At 45.2% G+C, this 20,647-nt stretch overlaps 1 protein-coding gene across 1 annotated transcript in view; it reads right to left on the bottom strand.

Moving 5' to 3' along the window:
* Window positions 1-2,880: 2,880 nt before the first annotated feature.
* The window catches only part of LOC148004375 (uncharacterized), a 29,716-nt gene continuing 11,949 nt past the window's right edge, over window positions 2,881-20,647 (bottom strand). Inside the window, exons 2-4 of the mRNA XM_087564295.1 lie at window positions 11,100-11,210; window positions 6,843-7,016; window positions 2,881-6,103 (exon numbers count right to left, since the gene is read on the bottom strand). Of these exons, the coding sequence (XP_087420421.1) occupies window positions 5,940-6,103; window positions 6,843-7,016; window positions 11,100-11,210 (449 nt within the window). The 3' untranslated portion in view covers window positions 2,881-5,939. The remainder of the gene's footprint in view (window positions 6,104-6,842; window positions 7,017-11,099; window positions 11,211-20,647) is intronic.

Here is a 20,647-nt window from a genome sequence, read left to right as displayed (position 1 = left end):
CCTGCAAACGAGGTCTTTCGCTATTAAAACAGTAGCGAGGTATTCACCATTTCTTTGCTTCAATCTCTCCTGTCATGGTTCCCTTTTCTTCATGTTATTTCCAGATGTGACGCTTCCTCTTTCGAGCACCCCAGTAAATGCAGAATTGTCTCACCTGCTCCTAAACTTAGCCAGTTGGTTCTTCTTTATCGTGCAGGCTGACCTGAAGTTTAACAGTGATGCCCTCGAATGCCTGAGTCCCCTGGGGTCTTCAACCTCTGCCTGGGCTGCTTTTCCCCTGGGTTTCCCATGGATTCTGTTCTTTCCTGAACGGAGGGAATGAATGAGTGAGGATGGTCTGTGCAGGGTGAGAGAGACCCTGGGGAGGAGGATAGAGGGAAGAGGATGAGTGGCAGCAGGTAGGTGAGCCACATTGAGTCACAGGTTTGCCATAACCTAACACAACAGTAACTGACCAACACTACTGACCGGGGTTCCCAGGAGCCGAGACCGACAGCAGCAAAAGCAGGGTGACCTTGGGAGTTTATTGCGGGTCTCCTCCATGCCAGGCCCTGGACAGCTCTCTGTCTTTGGTTCTTTTGGGACACTAAGCCAACGGCATGGGGATTTCTACCACTGCTTTGCAGAGCAACAGAGACTCCCTTGGGTTGGAATCTTACGTTTACTCTGAGGGTCGGTATCTCTTCGGGGAGCAGCTAAGAGAGGAAATACAATGCAACACAGAAACTGAAAGGCAGCTAGGTCACAGAAGGAGCCCGAGGTGCAGAGCCCCCCTGAGAAGCTATCCACGTCAGTCACGGGGCCACACTCACATTGCGCTGTAACTGAACTTAATTCATTTAAAGGAATTCTTAAACCATTTATCTTACCTTTTGAGATTATAATTATAGCATTTCCCCCTTTTATTTCTCCTGCCAAATGTCCTTCCTTGCTTTCTTTCAAATTCATGCCCTCCTTTTTCATTAGTTGTTGTTGTGCATGCACACATACGTGTATTACACACACACACACACACACACACACACACACACACACACCTAAATACCTAACTCCAACCTGCTCAGTCTGTATGATGTACTTGTATGTAGGTTTTCAGGATTGACCACTTGGGATTTCAGGAGAGTACCAACTTGCAGAGTCTATGGAGTGCCCTGGGCCTGAAATCCCAAGGTCTAGCATGTTAGGCAAACATTCTACCAGCTGAGCCCTATCCAGTTTTTGTGTTTGAATTAAGAGGAGAAGTTCAGTTCCACAAAACAAACTCGTGGCAATGGGTTTACATTACAGAGTAGGAGATCGTGTTCACATACAAGGAAAATCTTGTTGATTAAACATGATCGATACTGCCTTGAACAGTGCTGGTGGAGGCCGCCATATCTCCTCGGGACCCAATGGGAATTAGACCAATGTCAATCTTTCAGACATTGGGAGATTTTACTCAAAAGTCAAGTCCCGAGAGAGTCTGTTGCATGGCAGGTGGACTAGAAATGCTAAAGAACGAGTTATCTTCTCAAGTACTCTCTAGTATGAACTGGGAATGCCTCAGTGTGGAATTGCTGCACCGTGAGACACTTACTAGTCTGACTCAGTCCTTTACACAACTAAAATCCAGAACCCAAAATATCAAACAAGCTTCTTCATGAACCGCCTGGGAACATCTCTGAGAATGGAGGACAGACTTGGTGTCTGGGCGACCAGACATTAGGTAAGAATGGATGCTCATGTGATGCCTGTCATGGCATTTTCAGACCTTTCACTAATAAGGGGAAGAGGAGCACACAGAGGGCACTTGTGCCATTTGTGTAGAAGTGATGTCATTACCAGAGAAAGCGTGCTTTCCAGGTCCGTTTGGCTCATAGGCAGGAGTACTATTGGGATCTATATTGAAGGAGACTCTTTGGTTAGCAAACAAAGGAGGGCTCCTGACTCTCTAGGGTACATACACACAAGTGTTCTTTCTTATCTTGGAAACGTAAGACTCTCAACATCTATACAAGACCAGCAATGACTACAGGTATCAACCTTCTTACCACGAAATCCAAAGAGGATTCCTACCAGCTCCAGTGCACACCTCCTCTGTGAAGTAACTCATGAGTTTGTCTCTCTGACTTTTGCTGAATAAAATAGAGCTTTGAACATGACGAGAGAGATGCAGGTCTAGTAGGCACAAGGTCCATGATATAGAATGAATAGTGTTGAAAATTCCCCCTTCTTGTTCCCTCACCAGCGGTGTGGCACAGGAAGCTGGAGAAGGGGTAGCTGGTGACCACTCTACTCTGGTGACTTCATGCAGCTTCTTGTCCTTACTTGTTCCTTACTTGAACTTACTGATTTTTTTCCCTTCTAATTTTTTTTTATCTTTTCTTTTTTTTTCGGAGCTGGGGACTGAACCCAGGGCCTTGTGCTTCCTAGGCAAGCACATGCTCTACCACTGAGCTAAATCCCCAACCCTCCCTTCTAATTTTTTGAGGGTGGAAGGTCCAATATAAGAATCTTACCCAGTGAATCCTTTGGTTACGGTTCTAAAGCCAGTCAGTCTACAAGCTATGTTTCTTCTTTGTGACCATTTATCCTACAAGTCTTTATTGATACCCAAAGAGACTAGAAATGGTTAGAGACACTTGATGAGTAGCTGTAAGCAAAACTAGGCTTTGGCCCATGGGAGACTTGCATCCCATACAGGGATGGGCTCAGTAATCAATGTCAAGCCAGGGGGTGACAGTGCACTGGAGGGAGGCTAGCAATGGGGTGCAAATCAGAGTAAGGCCACCCACTGACATTTAATACGGCAAAGGAACAGAAAGGCAGAATAAAACCAGAGCCACAGGTCAACCTGTAGTAACACATTGCTGAGTTTTGAGTTACTCCACCTAGAATTTAAAAGGAAGGAGCATCAACCCCTAACATCTTTAATTATTTTCCTAAATAAGTTTGCAACTTTCATACAGAGAATTTCCACAAGTAGGACACGGTCAGGGACTTGGGTGTCGTCACCATAAAAGATTCAGGTCACCCTAAGCCAATGAATGGCTATCGACTTAGTCGGCCTGGCTTTCCGACTCAAGTCCTGCTGTTATCGGAACTTGGATGTCCTGGCAGGCAGCTTACTCTGTCAGCAATGCAGGGCCACTACCCTAACAAGATTTAAGGGGCAGCTTAGAGGAATCTGGTTGATGCATTTCTCGCTTGCCCATTTCCAGAAAGAAGTGGCTAGGAGAGAAGCACGGTCCTGAAAGATGAGAGTTCAGTTCAAGCTGCCGACTACGGAAGGAGATGCTCTTTGAGTGGAATATAGCGCACCTCTTGGGCTGTCTATCTTTGTGTCCATCCCCATCCCCAACTACAATCTATCACACCCTAACACTCACCATCCCCAAATCCACAATCCGTGTCTCCTACAAGCTGACCCGGGGACAATGAGGGAAGTCCCCTGGAATAAGGCACAGGGGGGACAGAGTGACCATTGAATACTCGGAGTTGTTTTTTTTTTCTCCTTCTTCTTTTATAAACTGTCATATGGCGAGATACTCGTAGGTTTCAATGCTGTCAGCTATTCAGTCAGCCCAGATGATCCAGAATCACCATTTCAGTTATATCATAGCTCCAGGCGAGAGCACGTCACTCTCTTTATCCCCAGCTTCCAACAAGCTGCTCAGGCAGATGCTAAATGTGGTCGTCCCTGCCACGGTGGGTAGAGTGGCCTTTGTGTGGGTTAATTGAGCCCCCCACTCCATTTAATAGGCTGTTGAAGTCTTATTGAAACAGAGCTAGTGCTGCAGGTTAAATACATTGCGGTGCTCTTGTTAATCCGCTCATTAGCAGAGCTGGAAAGCTCCTCAGGAACTGTGAGTTTGCATATATTAACAGAGAGCTCTCCACCAGAGCGCTATCAATAAAACCACAAAGCAAGTTTGCAAATAGTGCAGTCACAGCGATACCAGGCTAGACGCCTTTAAAAAGAAATAAACATTAATAACTGATAAAATCTCACAGTCACACCCAAGAGGGGATGAGCTAGGAAGGGCTATCTGTTATCTCGGCAGGCTGAAGACAGGATCCAGACCGATGCCATCTTCCTGAAGAGAATAGAGGGCAGGCTTGAACCAGGAAATGATGCGAATGAGCCGAGGTTGGCCCAACGTTTCTACTCAAGACAGCATGGCGATCTGCTTTTTATGGGGGAGTCAAAAATAAAAGAGGAGTTTAGGGCGTCCAGGCCGTCCCGAGTCTGTATAATCGATTCAGAAAGCACGTGGCATCAGGAGTCGCCTCCTGAGGAGAGAATGCCTGGTGCCAGCAGGGGATGGGGGCAAGGCACCTGTGAAAAGGACCGAGGGCTACAAGTACGCTCAGCTGAAGACGGCCCTTCAACCCGTGGTCGGGACACACAGGATCCCTGACAGAGGAAGAGCCCAGGAGGGTCTTACAAATGGAGATAGAATCCCAAAAGGCTCACTGCGTGGCCCACAGACAAGAGCTGCTGTCGGCTCTCCCAGCTGATGCCACACAGTCGATGCTCGGCTCAAACACGTGCTCTGTGGTACCGGAAGCAGAATGGAGCTCTTGTGGCTTTTGAGTTTCTGGGGTTGCAGCAGAGCTACGTGTTCGCGGGGAGAAGACTTTCCGCGCGCCGACTGGTCAAGATGGAAGACTGTGTACCCTCTACTGAAGATGAAAGATAGATAACGGGGGATAGGGATGTGGCTCAGACGGTAGGTGCTTGCCTAGCACACATGAGGCCCTGGGTTCGATCCCCAGCAGAGCATGGAATGGTACGATGGCACAAACCTATAATCCCAGCATTTGGTGGGCGGAAGCAGGGAGACCAGATTTCAAAGTCATCCTCCACTACATAGTGATCTGGGGTTAGCACAGGCTACCTCAGTTAAGGGCGTTCCTACTCTGCCATAGTGATGTGGGGGTTAGCACAGGCTACCTCGGAATTCACTAGACATGGTGTTCATCAATGTACATCTGCAGCTTTGCACGAGATCTTTGCTCAACTGGCAGCTGATAGACACATAGATTGATTCCACATCGTCATTGGAATGGCCCTATGAGGAAGAGAGAAGAGGCAGACATTTCTTTGACATTCTAACCTCATGTTCTTTAACAAAGCTCTCTCTTTTCCAGCTGCCATGTGGGTAAAGGCGAAACACACAACAGAATACTTTGTCTACCCCAAAAGGAGCTCCTCATGGGGACAGTGTGGGTGGACTTGGGGACCCTTATGTTAGCTGACAGAAGTGTGGCACGGAAGAGAAAAGTCATGACTTCTGTCCTGTGTGAGGCTGGGTTACATTTCCCTCGAGGGTTGAAATACCCGGCAGGTATGGTGAAATGCATCATAACTCCATAAAGGTGAGTTTAGAAAGAGCTGGGTAACCCACTCTCAGAGGTATATTTTCATTAACCCATAGATGTTATGAGGCAGCCTAGGTTAAAAAAATCAATAAAAATATATCGTTAGCATCTGCTCCGTGTGTGCGTGTGAGCGTTCACGTGTGGCATGCCTTCTTATTTGCTCAGAATCAATGTGGGTCGCGGCATTTGACGACATAATGGAACCCCCTCCTCGCAGCTCCTTAAAGTCATCAGCAACCTGCCGACTCGGTTACGCCGAGCACCGAACAGTTGGCTCTCCTGGCCTGTCCAAATGGTCCTTATTCCAGCTTAGTCAGCCAGACTTCAAGGTTGCACGAAAGTCCGCTGGCTACTCTACAATTTCCATCGTTTCAGATCAAGTGCCCAGAGTAAAACTGCCATTACTCAGCTCACGTTCCGGTCCTCTCTGGTATATGCGTTTCACTTCCCTTTAGGACACTGAGGTTTATTTTGGTCTCCAGTCGTATTTCCATGTTTGCGCAGCCCAGTTTATGCCACCTGCTGTAAAAGGAGCAAGCGAGCAAGCAGACAAACGAACAAGCAAGAGTGAAATGTCACAGACCAACAACAGTCGTGGCTGACGTTGGGCAGAAGTGGAAAAGCGAATGTGACTGACTGGCTTCCTCCTCTTCGCATCTCCTCGGCTCTCTTCTGCGATTCCTTAGCAAACCAGACTTGTCAGGGAGTTTCCCCGTCATCTCGCTGCTCGCCGAGGGAACTGTGGAGTGGAAGAGGGAAATTCTGACTTAAGAGTTCCCCAGTATCGTGTTGCCCCAGTTGAAACCGATCACATTTATCAAACACTGCGGAAGTGCTAATGCTATGCACTGTTAGCCACAGTTAATGCAATCAAGGGAACACCTCTGTCTCTGTGTGTGTTGTGGGCATGTGCATGTGTGCCTGTGTGTGCACCTGTGTGGTATGTGTGTACCTGTGTGTACACTTGAGTGTGTGTATGCACTTGTGTGTGTGTGCGTGCGCGTGCACGTGCGTATGGGTGTGTGTGTATGAGAGAGAGAGAGACAGAAAGAGAGAGAGAGAAGAGGAGGAGGAGGAGGAGGAGGAGGAGAGGACAGCCATGAGCGTGTGGAGGGGAGAGAGGAAGGGGAGAAAGGGGGAAGAGGATAAGGGAGCAAGGGCAGGAGAGCAAGAGCAAGAAGGCAAGAGGAAGAGAAGGGGCAAACAGCTCCTTTTATAGTGAGTCAGGCATACTTAGCTGTTGCCAGGTAACTGTGAGAAGAAACCTAGACTAAATGCCAACTCTCTCTCTCTCTCTCTCTCTCTCTCTCTCTCTCTCTCTCTCTCTCTCTCTCTCACACACACACACACACACACTACCAAGTGTGGAAGATTTGCTCTCCTGTGTGATCCAGTATCTTCTAGTCAGTGGGGACCGCTTGGAACAGAAAGGCTAATTTTCTCAGTCTCTGAAGGATTAGGATGTTCTGCTCCTCTACCTTTGGATATCAGGACAACAGTTCTGGACTCTAGGACTTTTGCCAATAGTCCTACAGATCCTCGGGTCTTTGAGTAGAGAGTTGCACCACCAGATTCCCTGGATTTGAGGTCTTCCCAGTCAGGTGAGGGCATTATGCTGGTCCTTTGTTTCTTCAAATTGCAGACAGGATGTCCTTTGGAGAAAATTTAAGGCTTTTACAATCATGTGAATCAATCCTCCTTATAAATCTATCTATCTATCTATCTATCTATCTATCTATCTATCTATCTATCTATCTATCTATCTATCTATCTATCATGTGTACCCATTATCCAGCTTCATCTATCATTCTCTACCTTCATCCTTCATTCTTTTTCCTTCCTTTTCTTTTTTTTATTCTTTCTTCCCACCATCCTTTCTACTTGTTGTGTTTCTTCCTGACTTATAGATTAACCGCAATAAATAGTCTACCCAGGAGTACAAAGATAGTTTAACTCAAGGCACCAAGAAAATGAATTTGCATATGTGGTGGTTTGAATATAGTTGGCTCGATTAGGAGGTGTGGCCTTGTTGGAGGAAGTGTGTCACTGGGGGGCTGGGCTTGGAGACCCTTCTCCTAGCTGTTTGGAAGTCAGTGTTTCCTAGAGGTCTTCAGAGGAAGATGTAGAACTCTCAGCTCCTCCTGCACCATGCCTGCCTGGATGCTGCCATGCTCCCCGCTTGATGATAATGGACTGAACCTCTGAACCTGTAAGCCAGCCCCGATTAAATGCTGACCTTATAAGAGTTGCCTTGGTCATGGTGTCTGTTCACAGCAATGGGAAGCCTAACCAAGACAGCATTGTCTTAAGCCACCAAATTTATGGTGTAGCCTTATAGTAGCAACTGTGAACTAACACACAGGGCAAGGAAAACATTTCACCCTTGATCTTTAACACTTAGTAAAGAAACCATCTTCGCACAACAAAAGCCAGACTACAGTACTTAGGGGACATGTTACCTTTCCAAACAGTTTTGGGAGTTTTAGCTATACAGCAGGAGGTAAAAGAACAAGAGAGGGATACCCCCTGAAAAGTGGCTCTCTTCCTAGAACACAGTGAATTCTGAAGACACTGGGTCTGCTGGCCACTTCCCCTCAGCTGTCCGAAGCTCTGAAGTCAGAGTACTCAGCACGTTAGGTGCATGACACCCTCGTCACCCTGAAGTGTTTGCCATGCAAGCCTGAGGACTGGAATTTGTGTTCCTAGAACCCTGTAAATGACATGTGGCTATGACAGCCCACCTGTGATTCCAGTCTCAAGGGTAGAGACAGGATCTCCAGAGCAATCTGGTTTTGAAACCCACTATTGACAAGCATTGGGCTTGATGGAGAGAGGCCACACCTGCTGTATAAGGTGGGAGATCAATGGAGACAGATTCTCAACATAAACCTAGATTCTCCACAAACACATGTACATGTACCCATGTGCAACACCCTCTACAGGTGCCCAGGCACACACACACACACACACACACACACACACACACTCTCACACAACTCACACTCATACACACATGCGTGCACATACACTCACACACTCATTCATACACTTACACGTACTCACACAACACATACACATACACATACTCGCACACACATACAACTCACACTCACACACACTCATACAACTCACACACATACACTCACACAACTGGCACTCATACATACACTCTCACACACGTGCACATACACTCACACACTCACTCACACACTCATTCATACATTCACACACTCACACAACACACACATATACACACTCACACACTTGCTAACACACTCACTCATACTCTCACATACTCACACAACTACACACACATACACATTCACACACTCACTCACTCAGACTCTCACACACTCACACAACATAGACACATACACACATGCTCACACACTCACACACATACACACATGCACACACACATGCTCACACACTCACACATACACACACATGCACATACACACATGCTCACACACTTTCACCCATACACACATGCACACATACACACATGCACATGCACACTCATTCTTACACACACATACTCACACACACAAATGAAAAAAGAAAAAGCCCATAATTTTTCATGTATTTGAGTCTCTTGAGCAACAGGGAAGAGATAATTAATAAGAATTTATGCATTATTTGGTGCACGATTACACTAGAGATTTTAAACAATATTAAACAAGCCCTGGGTTAAGTCTGACAGTGAATATGAAGTTAGCAAATGGTTTTTGCCTTTTTTCTCAAATAAAGATGTAGCCACGAACTAGGGCATCTCTGGATCTAAGAATAGTGGCATCCGAAACTAAGTCTTTTTAATTATTTTTAAGGTTATCTACAGAAAAAACTCTTAGTGAACTCCCAACACAGTCTTTTATATTCTTTGGGGAGAGACATAATAGAGTGCAAGGCAATGGCCAAGGAATCAGGATTTAGGGTTCGTTTGGTTGGTTTCATTATATGGAGGAAAAATGAAGCCCGAGATGTAGCCAGATGGCTGAGTGTGTAGATGTCACATGTGAGGCACTGTGTGACCCTTGAGTGCATGGCTGTCATATGTGAGGTGCTGTGTGACTCCTGAGTGCATGGCTGTCATACGTGAGGTGCTGTGTGACCCCTGAGTGTATGGCTGTCATATGTGAGGTGCTGTGTGACCCTGAGAGTGTGGCTGTCATATGTGAAGTACTATTTAACCACTGAGAGTGTGGATGTCACATGTGAGGTGCTGTGTGACCCCTGAGTGCATGGCTGTCATACATGAGGTGCTGTGTAACCCTGAGAGTGTGGCTGTCATATGTGAGGTGCTACTTAACCCCTGCAACTATAATTAGGAAAAAGAGATTTTCTAAAATCATCGGAATCCCAGGGAAACAGGCTTAAAACAGGAAAGCACTTCATTACGTTTTCTTCCCACAGGGCGAACAATAGCGAAAAGAAGTGTCAATTATTTCAAATGTAAAGATACTTTTTCCTCTGAGAAGGATAAAATAGTTAATAGATGAAACTAAGTCTCACCATGAGGTCACCGAGGACAAGTGACAGACTTTACAGCTGGTGTATTTGGTAACAAAGTCACGGCTGTCTTTAGGTACCCCCTGTTTGTATATCACACTGTCTACCAATCCCTGCTCCAAAATCTGTCACCATGCAAGAGACTGTCTCAGGTAACACAGACAGTGGAAGAAAAGGCCTTGTCTGAAGTCCCAGCGTCTCCCAATATTTATATTTTGGAACACTGATTCCCAAAGGAATGGTGTTTAGTTTCCTTCTAGAGGCCAGAGAGAGACCTCTGCCCATTCACGCATGGATAGAGCAAGCTTCACTGAATCATCTAGACCCAGAAACCTGTCCCCCCATCTGACATCAGATCTGCTGACGCCTTAGTCTTAGTCTCCAAAACTGTGAAGGAAAAACTTGTTCTGTAAAAATCAACCTCGGGCTATTTCAGCGTAGGAGACCGAGTAGGTAATGCAGGATGCTATGGAGGCCTTCCATCATGAGCATCCCGGAGCCAAGATTCTCTGTAGCCTGTGAGCACTAAGGGGGTTGTGACACCAAATGTGCATGCTTCCCAGGATGACACCTAGCCTGAGGAAGACGCTCTAAATATTAATTGTGTGAGGAAAGAAATAAATACATTTCTAGATAGGCAAAATCCACCCAATGAGCCTACCTGAGACAGAGTGCCACCACATTTCAAAAGTAAATGTGCAAACGCAGAGTGGCCAGGGGGTGAGAGACTCTTTAGTATGTCACAGAGCGGTACTAACCACTAGGAGACACTGGAGAAATGCCTCCAATTCTACTTATGTATTGGCTTTTTCTGTTGTCTACCTGTTGTCAAGATAGGACCTCTGTAGGTAGCGTGAGTCAATGTCCACATACTCATGATCCCGCTGCCTCAGACTCTAGAGTACTGGGGTCATGGGCATGAGCCTTACACTTGCCTTTCAGCAAAGTTGTAAGGAAAATAACATCCAATCTGAAACTCGATATTCAGTGAAATTATTGATACCAAAAACGAAAGTAAGATGCTTGTATTTTCAGATGTCAACACCCCCAAATTTACCTCTTAAAAAAATATTTTCTTAGGAAGATGTTGGAAAGTGTGCTTGACCAAAGCAAGAGTGTGAGCTGAGGAATGGTCAGGGATGAGAGACAAGAAATTGATCACCAGGCTCACAGAGGAGAGGGGGAAGGGTCCTCCCGGCTTGAGAGCTGTCGGGTAGAGGACTGACCTGTGGACTGCGTAGTGGAGGACTTCCATGGGGAAGCAGGCCCGAGCTTCTGTTTCCAAATTCTTCCGTAGTAGTAAGAGACTGGTAAATGCCAGTTGGATGTTCGAACATCTAAAGGAGACGTGAGTGACCAACATAATGACTGCAGACTGATTTACGACTTTCTTTCACTCAATCAACCAACAAGACTGCTGTTAACCAAAGCAAAGCAAAATTATGTAGAGAGAAACAGAAATTAGCATAGGCACTCCAGGACCCAAAAGAAATGGGCAATACACAGGGCTGGGAAGAAAGTACAGTCAGTGGAGTGACTGCCTCGTGAGCCTGACTATCTCGTGAGCCTGAAGACCTACGTTTGAGCCCCAGGACCCACCAGAAGCCAGAGTTGGCAGTTTGTGTTTTAATCCCAGCATTGGAGAGGTGGAGACAGGCAGACACCTGAGGCTTTCTGGCTGGCCAGTCTAGAAGGAAGATATTTGGTGCCTGAATAACAACACTCAAGGTTGTCTTCTGACTTACACACACACACATGCACGCAGGCACACAGGCACACACACACACACACACACACACACACACACTTTACTGTAATGTGAACATTACTGTGGGAGAACCTGTATTCTAATGCAGCCATGTAAGACATAAGAAAGCATCATCAACAGTGAGGTGAGGAAAATGGGGTTAAAAGACACCCCAGTCCTTTGCATCGACAGGGAGACTCAACAGGGAGCAGGGAAAACAGAAATACAGTACGAATGCATGTTATTAAAGTAAAGGGATTTAAACATCAAAAGGAAAAAAAAACACTTGACTAAGTTGGGTCTCAGATTGTTTTGATTACAGCACCATTTTTACAGGCAGAAACCACAGAGTGAGGAGCCCCTGGACCGCTGACAACGGCAGATGTCGACTTCTATTCAAGTAGCTGGTTAGGCACGAGCCGCTGGGGCACTGAGTGGTATATGGACTGATGTGAGGGAAAAGGAAGGGCGCTCTGAAAGCCCACACGAGGACTGTGCTATGTTCTCTGCATCCGTTTCTCACGGACCTTGTTTGTCAGAAGAACAAGTGCATCGTCTCCAACACCTTTGCCTGGAGAACAAGAGAGTTTATTTTTAAGACGGGATGTGTTGCAGGTGTCTACCACTAAAATTCATGGCGCATAAATTTGACATTATGAACATCTGAACTGTGGGTACAACCCCCTGGGCCACGGTGGACTCTGGAAGTCGGAGGTCAGAGTTCATTAGTGCCTAAGTTGATTCTACAGTACCATCCTGTGATCTATCGATAAGATGGGTTTTCTATCAAATTACGGGTGTACATAATTTGTCCTGGAGACTGACTCATGGGAGGAGGGCTGGTTAGTCTGAAATATAGTTCTGGGAAACAAGAAAATGCTCCAATCTCGAGATAATCTGCTTCTCTGAAAGAATTCTGACCTTCGAATGTTGTTTAAGTATATGCCCCACAGAGCTCTGGGCTTGAAGGGAAGAGGACCATTAATTAGACTTCAATTCATTGTTCAGCACAAATGTCTGTGATCACCGTGTCTTCTGGGCCAATACAATTTTCATTTGCTTTAACGCGACACCTCTTGCCCAAGCTAATCATAAGAAATGAGGTACCAGTCAAACTGAAATCATAAAACACTCAAGGGGTGTGGATTTTCCCAACAACTTTTAATGGGGGCTGTTGAAAAAAATCTACTTTTCATCATTTCGATGCATCTTGGTCTTGCTTTGAAGCCCACACGACTCCAACCAGTTCCTGTTGCCTCGTGAGAATGAGAGTACAGGTGGTAAAAATGACAAAGATGGGGTCCAGCCCCGCAGTATCCAGGGGCAGAAGTGGCGCCCACACCAGTAGGTTGGAGACAGAGCTGGATGGGTATAGAAACCCTCAAGAGTTCCAGATGCATTTCAAAGTCAAAACAAAGCGGATTTGCTCTTGTCGAGCTAATACTCTGTGAAAATTTGGCTCATAAACGCTTCCCTTTCTGGAAATAATGGCAAACTTACACACTCTCCTACTTGAAACCATGTGGACCTCTTGTCCTCAAGAAAGACTCTTTACTCAAAACATGAAAGTCTGTAAGTAACCTAGGCAGTTTGCTTGATCTAAATGTCAGATGCTGTGTGTAGCGTCTTAGTCAGGGGTCCTACTCCTGCCCAAAACATCATGACCAAGAAGCAAGTTGGGGAGGAAAGGGTTTATTCAGCTCACACTTCCATATTGCTGGACATCACCAGAGGAGATCAGGACTGGAACTCACACAGGAGTTCCTGGAGGCAGAGCTGATGTGGAGGCCATGGTGGGGTGCTGCTTACTGGCTTGCTTCCCCTGGCTTGCTCAGCTTGCTTTCTTATAGAACCCAGGACCACCAGCCTAGGGATGGTCCCACCCACAGTGGACTGGGTGCTCCCCCATTGATCACTAATTAAGAAAATGCCTTGCAGCTGGGTCTCCTGGAGGCATTTGCTCAAGGGAGGCTCCTTTCTCTGTGATAACTCCAGCTCGTGTCAAGTTGACACACACAACCAGCCAGCACATGTAGTTCTTTGTTCTTGGTTTCTTCTAGGTTTTTCCTCTCTCACCATCTACGTCTTGTTCCCTTATAGCTGCCGTGTTCCAACGATATCTGAGCAGCAGTAAGTGAGGGCAGGCTCCAGGACGTTGGCTCTGGCAACAGCTTCATTTAGAAGGGGCAGCAGGAAGAATGCCTGTGAAGGGAAACTGGAAAAGGAGAAAGGCCACAGCTCGCTGTTGTGTAGAGAGGAAGGAGACCTCTTGGACTTGGTAATATGAGGCAGATTTCCAGAATTCTGTCCCTGTCTTTAAAAGATATTTATTCTCATTGCCTTGTTCTCTCTCACTCAAAACAGATGGTCACTGTACCCATGACACATTGTACAAAGAAGTGAATAGAGATCTGTTCAAGAGTCTCCAAGAGTCGCCTTGGACATGACTATGAAAGATGCCCCTACCAAGGACGAGCTCTGGCAACAGCAAATTCTGTCACAAATTCGGAAGCACATGTTCAATGTTGGTCTTCAGTCAGCTAAAACGTTATTTCAACTGTTTCCTTAATACCATACCAATAGAAATTTCTAAAAGGAATACTGAACTATCCAGAGACTCATAGGCTGAATAGAAGGAAGGGGAATGAAGGGAGGGGAGCAGGGGGAGGAAGGAAGAGGAAAGGGAAAGACAGATGAAAATACTTTTCTTAAACCTGCTAGAAAATATTTTAGATATGCTACAGGGCTCAAAATATCAGAATTAACACTTTTTTTTTAGGTAACTAGCATCCCTGAACTGCAGTTTTATTTTTTTCACCAACACTCAGGCAGACGTTTGTCTTCAAGCACATGTTGAATGTGGAATTTGTTTATCTTCTTATTTTTCCAATATGTACTGTAGGATGTCATACAGGTGAAGGCAGGTATGAGATAGAACAAGGCCTGTCATTAGATGAGAAGGAAGGATGGGTGGGATAAAAGTTTTAGAGAGAGGAGGAGACTGGAGGGAGGCTGGAGAAACAGTGGAGAGAACATGGAGGCTGATGTTACGATTCCTCTCTGTACCTTTACAGGTTGTTATGAATGTCCTTAAGGGATGGATGTGTACAGGGCTTTGTGTGTCTAGGTGGGCAGTTGTATCTTATCAGTTGGTTGTAAGTTAATTGTGCGGATGTACTGGACGTTGAACATTTAACACATACATCTTGGGTTCCAGTTTGCTGAGTAATGATTTCACCGGGTGCTGGGAGTGTGAACAGAATTTGTGACAGGAAGCCGTGCTAGTCTGTAGAATGCTTGGGGCTAGCATGGTGTGGGCCATGCTAGCACGGCCCATGGAACATTGTGTGAGTCTCACACGTGGTAACAACCGCCAAGGGGATGGTGTGTGAAAGCAGTAACAGAGACACAGCCAGAGCACGAGGATCCTCCGATATGGGAACTTGCAGGAACTGGCAGAGTGATATATATATATATATATATATATATATATATATATATATATAATTTTACAGCAACAACGTACCAATACAATTATCGTGCTGGGCTCATAATTACTTAGCAAAATATAAGAAAGCTTAACCAGGCACTTTTAAAAAATCCCAAAATAAAATGTATAAAGAACAACTTTGACAGAGAAGTCATTTATGCATATAAATGGAGCTACAGTTTCAGAGTCAACTACAGTGGCACTGTTTAAGGTCCTTCTTTTATAAGGGACTTTTGTCAATGAGCAGTAGTCATGACAGGACTGAGAACACAGTAGAGAGCCTTCACTAGGTCTGAGAACTTGAATAAATTAACGCTGGTTTTTCATCATCAATGGAAAGAGGTGCCATGTATAAGAGGTTTAGTGCGACGACGGGTACATAGGAAGTTCCAGATCTCTGTGAGGTGTCTGTTGTTAAGTTGGTCCCAGCGTCCTTCTAATAACTACACTGTTCAGAGGCAGCTGACTTGAAGCCTGGGAGACAGACAACTGTCAGCGACCACACTTGTTTCGAGTTGGAAAGTCCCGCGGAGGTCTTCAAGCTCAACCTCCCACCATTCACAGAAAAGGGGACTGAACCCCAGGTTGCAGAATCGGCTCATGGACACATCCTTAGTTAGGAGGTTTCCTGACTTCTTCTGGCTCAAACTGGTGATGTGTGATCTTTAACCCTGCAAAGTCTGGACACTGGTTTGATCTTAGGGCTGGGCTCTAACTGGCTTTGGGATTCAGATCACAGTGTGGAGTATAATGGACTTGTTCCTAGGTCAAGAATGGGGTGTGATTATGGAGACTGCACCTGTAGGGAGGTTCTTTCTGTTGCACAGAAAGGGCAGATAGAGGATTTATTATCACCATCACCACCATCACCACCATCACCACCATCACCACCACCACCACCATCACCACCATCACCACCACCACCACCACCACCATCACCACCATCACCACCACCACCACCATCACCACCATCACCATCACCACCATCACCACCATCACCACCATCACCACCATCACCACCTTCTTCTTCTTCTTCTTCTTCTTCTTCTTCTTCTTCTTCTTCTTCTTCTTCTTCTTCTTCTTCTTCTTCTTCTTCTTCTTCTTCTTCTCCTTCTCCTTCTCCTTCTCCTTCTCCTCCTTCCTCTCCCTCTCCTTATCCTTCTCCTCCTCCTCTTCCTCCTCTTTCTCCCCCATTCTCCTCTTCTTTCTCCTCCTCTTCTTCTTCCTCCTCCTTCTCTTCCTCCTCCTCTTCCTCCTTCTACTCCTCTTCCTTCTCCTCTTTCTCCCCCTCCTCTTCATCATCATCACCATCATCATCATCATTAAATTGTGTCAAGGACTGTCCTTGGGATCTGTACACATTCAGCAAGTGTTTCACCACTGAGTTAAACCTCAAACCCCAATGACTGTTCTTTCGAAGTATGTATCAGCTCATATTTGTGCTATACCAAAGCCTTTGGGAGGCAGAGGCAGGAGGGTCAAGAGTTCAAGACCAGTCTGTGCTAATAGTAAGATCCTATCCCTTAAAAGTAAAAGCAAGATGCTGGGACATCTCTCAGACCTGGGATTACACATGTCCCCTGTAATACCAGTGCTCCTATAATGAGATGCGGAGACAGGAGAATACCCAGAAGCTCTCAGGTCAGGTAGCTTGGTGTGTGCAGAAGCAAGCATCAAGAGATTCTGTCTCAAAGTAGGTAGACGGAGAGGACCAACATCCACCCTGGCGCGCACACACACACACACACACACACACACACACACAATTTTTAAGAAAGATGAAAAGGGATATGGGAAGCAATGCGGATTTATGATGTCCAAAATAGTTTTTGAAGAAGATCCTAAGATCTAGAGACCCTAAGAAACACTGCATGCATTTAGCCCACTAAACTTTTAAAATTAAATAAAAAACAAAACGAAACCCAAAGAGCTCCTTTGGGGCTGACAGTTCCCTCACATTCATTCCTTCACCCACTAACAGATAACTTTCGAGGTTTCTTCATGGGTCGCACATGGTATTAGGTAGTATACACAGGACCATGGGGCAGCCATAGTCCTTCCTCAGACCATGTGCACTGCAGTAGGGCAGGGATGCTGAGCATACATTCTAGTGATGGAATCTCACTGATGATTGATGGGCTGCTCTGAGGAAGAGAAAAATTCAAGAAAAGAAAGCGACAGATTTCTATTAGATCCCAACACATTGGACTTCTGATGAATTCAACCCAGGGCTGATCCTCTGTTGCCCTGAAATTGCAGGACCCAGGAGGTAATTCTAGAACCATTTCATCTGAATGTCTTTTTAACTCTGATTTTGGCAGTGGTGGGAATTGAACCTGGGGCTTCATACATACTAAGCAATCACTTTACCACTGAGCTAATTATGCTCAGCACTGGAAGGTATTTTCTTTTAGATGGGGCCATCAGGTTCCAAACACTAAGTTTTGTTTTTAATTCACATAAAAGTCTTGTCTATTACTTTCATACGTAGGGTTTATCTGAAACTCTGAGCTTCACGAGATAACACTTAACTTGCTCTGTTGTTAGAAATCAAAGCCTCCCTGCTTTCAAAGTTATTGTCATAGCTGAGCTCTGTGTGTGTGTGTGTGTGTGTGTGTGTGTCTGTATGCATGTGCACACACATTCACATGTGCAAATGCAGGCATGTGCATGTACACCACGCTATGCATGCTCAAGTAGAAGACGACTTTGGGTGCCAGTGTTCACTTGTACCTTGCTTGAGGCAAGGACTCTGCTGTTTTTCTGTTGTCTGGACCTCCCTTCTCCCCATTAAGGCATGGATATGTTTGTATTACATGTCTGTCTGTCTGTCTGTCTGTCTGTCTGTCTGTATGTATGGGTTTTGGAGATTCAAACTCTGTTTCTCAGGCTTCTGTGGTAAGTGCTTTTTACCCAGTGAGCCACCTTCCCTATTCCTGAAAGCCTTCTCTGTCCTGTGTCCCGAGCAGGGCAGTGTTCTCAGGTTTTAATGCATATTAATTAATCTATTGTTTTAAGTTATCTACTATAAGATTCTCATTCCATAGATAAGAGATGGGTGACTTGCTGGAGGTCACACAGCTCTTTAAGAGATACACTGAGTGCATTCAATGTCTTCCTGTCCCTACTCTTTTGTAGTTCAGGACCCTTGAGTTTGAGAACAGGTGGAGAAATTGAAGATGGTCCCTATCACCTTCCACTATATATAAATCCTAACTCCAAACACGTTTCCATTGTCCACTGGGCGAGCAAAGGTCTTTCCACTCCATCACCAACAAATGAATGAAGGTTCCTTCTAGAGAGGTTGGCCTGCTGCCCTCGCCCTCTAGACTTGACACTGAGATATAAACTGTGAAATGTAATTCTCTTCCTCTTATTTGACTGGCTGTGTGGGAAGCAATGGGCTGAGCACCTGAGGCTAACACGTCTCTCCGCCCACTGGGAAATCTCCACTGGCCACGGCAGGTCCTTGGAGGTCCCACAACTAGAAAAGGTGCTAAGTGAGGCAATGTTCCAGCCAGTGGGACAATTTTCAAAGAGAAAAGTCCCCCTTGGATGCTGCTGTTGTCTTCTTTAAAATACCATTTTAGGAAGAGACAGGAAAACAACAGAGCACAAGGCAGTGCTCTTTGAAAGCTAGCTTTTCGCTTGTACTGTGGGGGGACAGACCCAAGTATAAACAGGTCAGGCACTGTACTCCTCAGTTACATTACTGGTCCTTTTTTATCCTTGTATTTGGAGACAGGGTCTTGCTAAGCTGTCCAAGCTGGCCTTGAACTCACTATGTCACCTATGCTGGCCTCGACGTGGTCTAACTTAGCCTCCGAGTTCTGGCCATCAACCACGGTCACTCTTCTCTCTTGGTCATACATCCAGTTTTCCTCATCAACTCTTTCTGTTATTATTTTTTAAAGTAGTGGCCAAAAAAAATGTAGCTTTCAGCAGGGTCATGCCCATAATTCCAGCTACCTTAGCCAAGGGATCTGATGGGGAACATCCAGGCACTGTAGGAAACAGCAGATGACTTTAGATCATCTACAAATCACACAGAAGTCACCCACCAAGCAAGAGTCCCCTGGCCCCAGATAGCAGCAGTGATGACGTAGACACACAATATCACAGAGGTTGGTCTAGAATAGAACACTTGCTTTTGGTGTTTCCAAACTAAGATCAAAACATTTTTTTTTAAAAAATTGAGTTTGAAAGTTAGCAGAGTTCTTATTTGTATCCTAGGAAGAACGCAGGGAGGAAGGCAGAGGAGGAAACCTGAGACTCAGGGGAACATGTGACAGTGAGTCTGTGGATTTTGTTTTTTGCCTCATAAATCTCCAGATGTGGTGTAGACAAACCTGGGGATCTGGGAAAGCCGTGAGAAGTGGGTTGCCCTGGCAAACAAATGTTGAGATAATATCGTCTCTACTCTAACCAAACTCAGCAGATGCGACCATCACAAACCCCTTCCCAGGCCAGAAAACAATGAGTGGGAATGCAGTCATCTACCCTCAAGGCTGCAGTAAGGTGTTCGGTGTTCCTGCCTGTGGTTAGTCACAGATGGGAAAATACTGGCTTGGAACCTTCCGTTTCTACTGACAGTGACATGGTCCCCTCCCTGCTGCCTTTAGTGGAGGACAGCTCAGAAGCCGGAACGTCTGCCTCTCCCATATAGGAGTAATACTCAAAAACATGTAAGATATATATTTAAAAAAACTGTACCTTATGAATAAGTAGGATTTATCCCAGGGAAGGCAAATCTGGATTAAATATTTGAAAACCAGTCATTGAAGCACACCATGTTCCCATGACTAAAGAAGAAGTATCATGTGATTGCATCAGTCAATATAAAAGTATTTAGTTTCTATAGTTATATATATACATATATATACATATGATGTACGATTATGACATATGATATATGATATATGACATATTATGTACATGGTGTATATGATATATAATATATGAGATATATCACACACACATATATGATACATACATATTTATATATATATATATAAAGAATTCACCGCAAGATCAGGAACACGGCAAGAAAACCTGTTTTATTTTACTTTTTCCACTAACTCCAAATAGATCGATATCCAAGGTAATAATGCAACCCAGGAAAACAAAAGACCTATAGGTGAGAAAGGAAGGAAAACTGCTCCATCTCTGTAGGAAAGACTTAAACTGTACGCCCAGAATTAACATGGGATTCCATGTTCCTATCCCGGGAGCTCAGTGTATAAAAACACAGCAGTTAAATACATTTTTATAGACTAGTAATGAACTCCTGGCTCTCAAAGGTAACGAGATAATACTGTCCACAAGTTGCCCACAAAACACTTGACTGTAAATCTAATTAAGTCCATACAGGACTTAGATGTTGAAAATTACCTGGGGCTAATGAACAAAATCCCCAAAGGTCTATCCAAGGCAACAGGCATTCCGTGTCTCCTGGGTGGTGGCTTAACAAATAAAATGGAAGTTTTTCACCAACACAAACACAGAATTAACACAATTTTTACCAATATCTTGGTAAA

The sequence above is a fragment of the Rattus norvegicus genome, chromosome 8 (genome assembly GCF_021556685.1).
Source record: "Rattus norvegicus strain SHRSP/BbbUtx chromosome 8, alternate assembly SHRSP_T2T, whole genome shotgun sequence".
Lineage (NCBI taxonomy): Eukaryota > Metazoa > Chordata > Mammalia > Rodentia > Muridae > Rattus > Rattus norvegicus.
The sequence above is the reverse complement of the archived record's forward strand: the minus strand, read 5'-3'. Positions and strand labels throughout refer to the sequence as shown.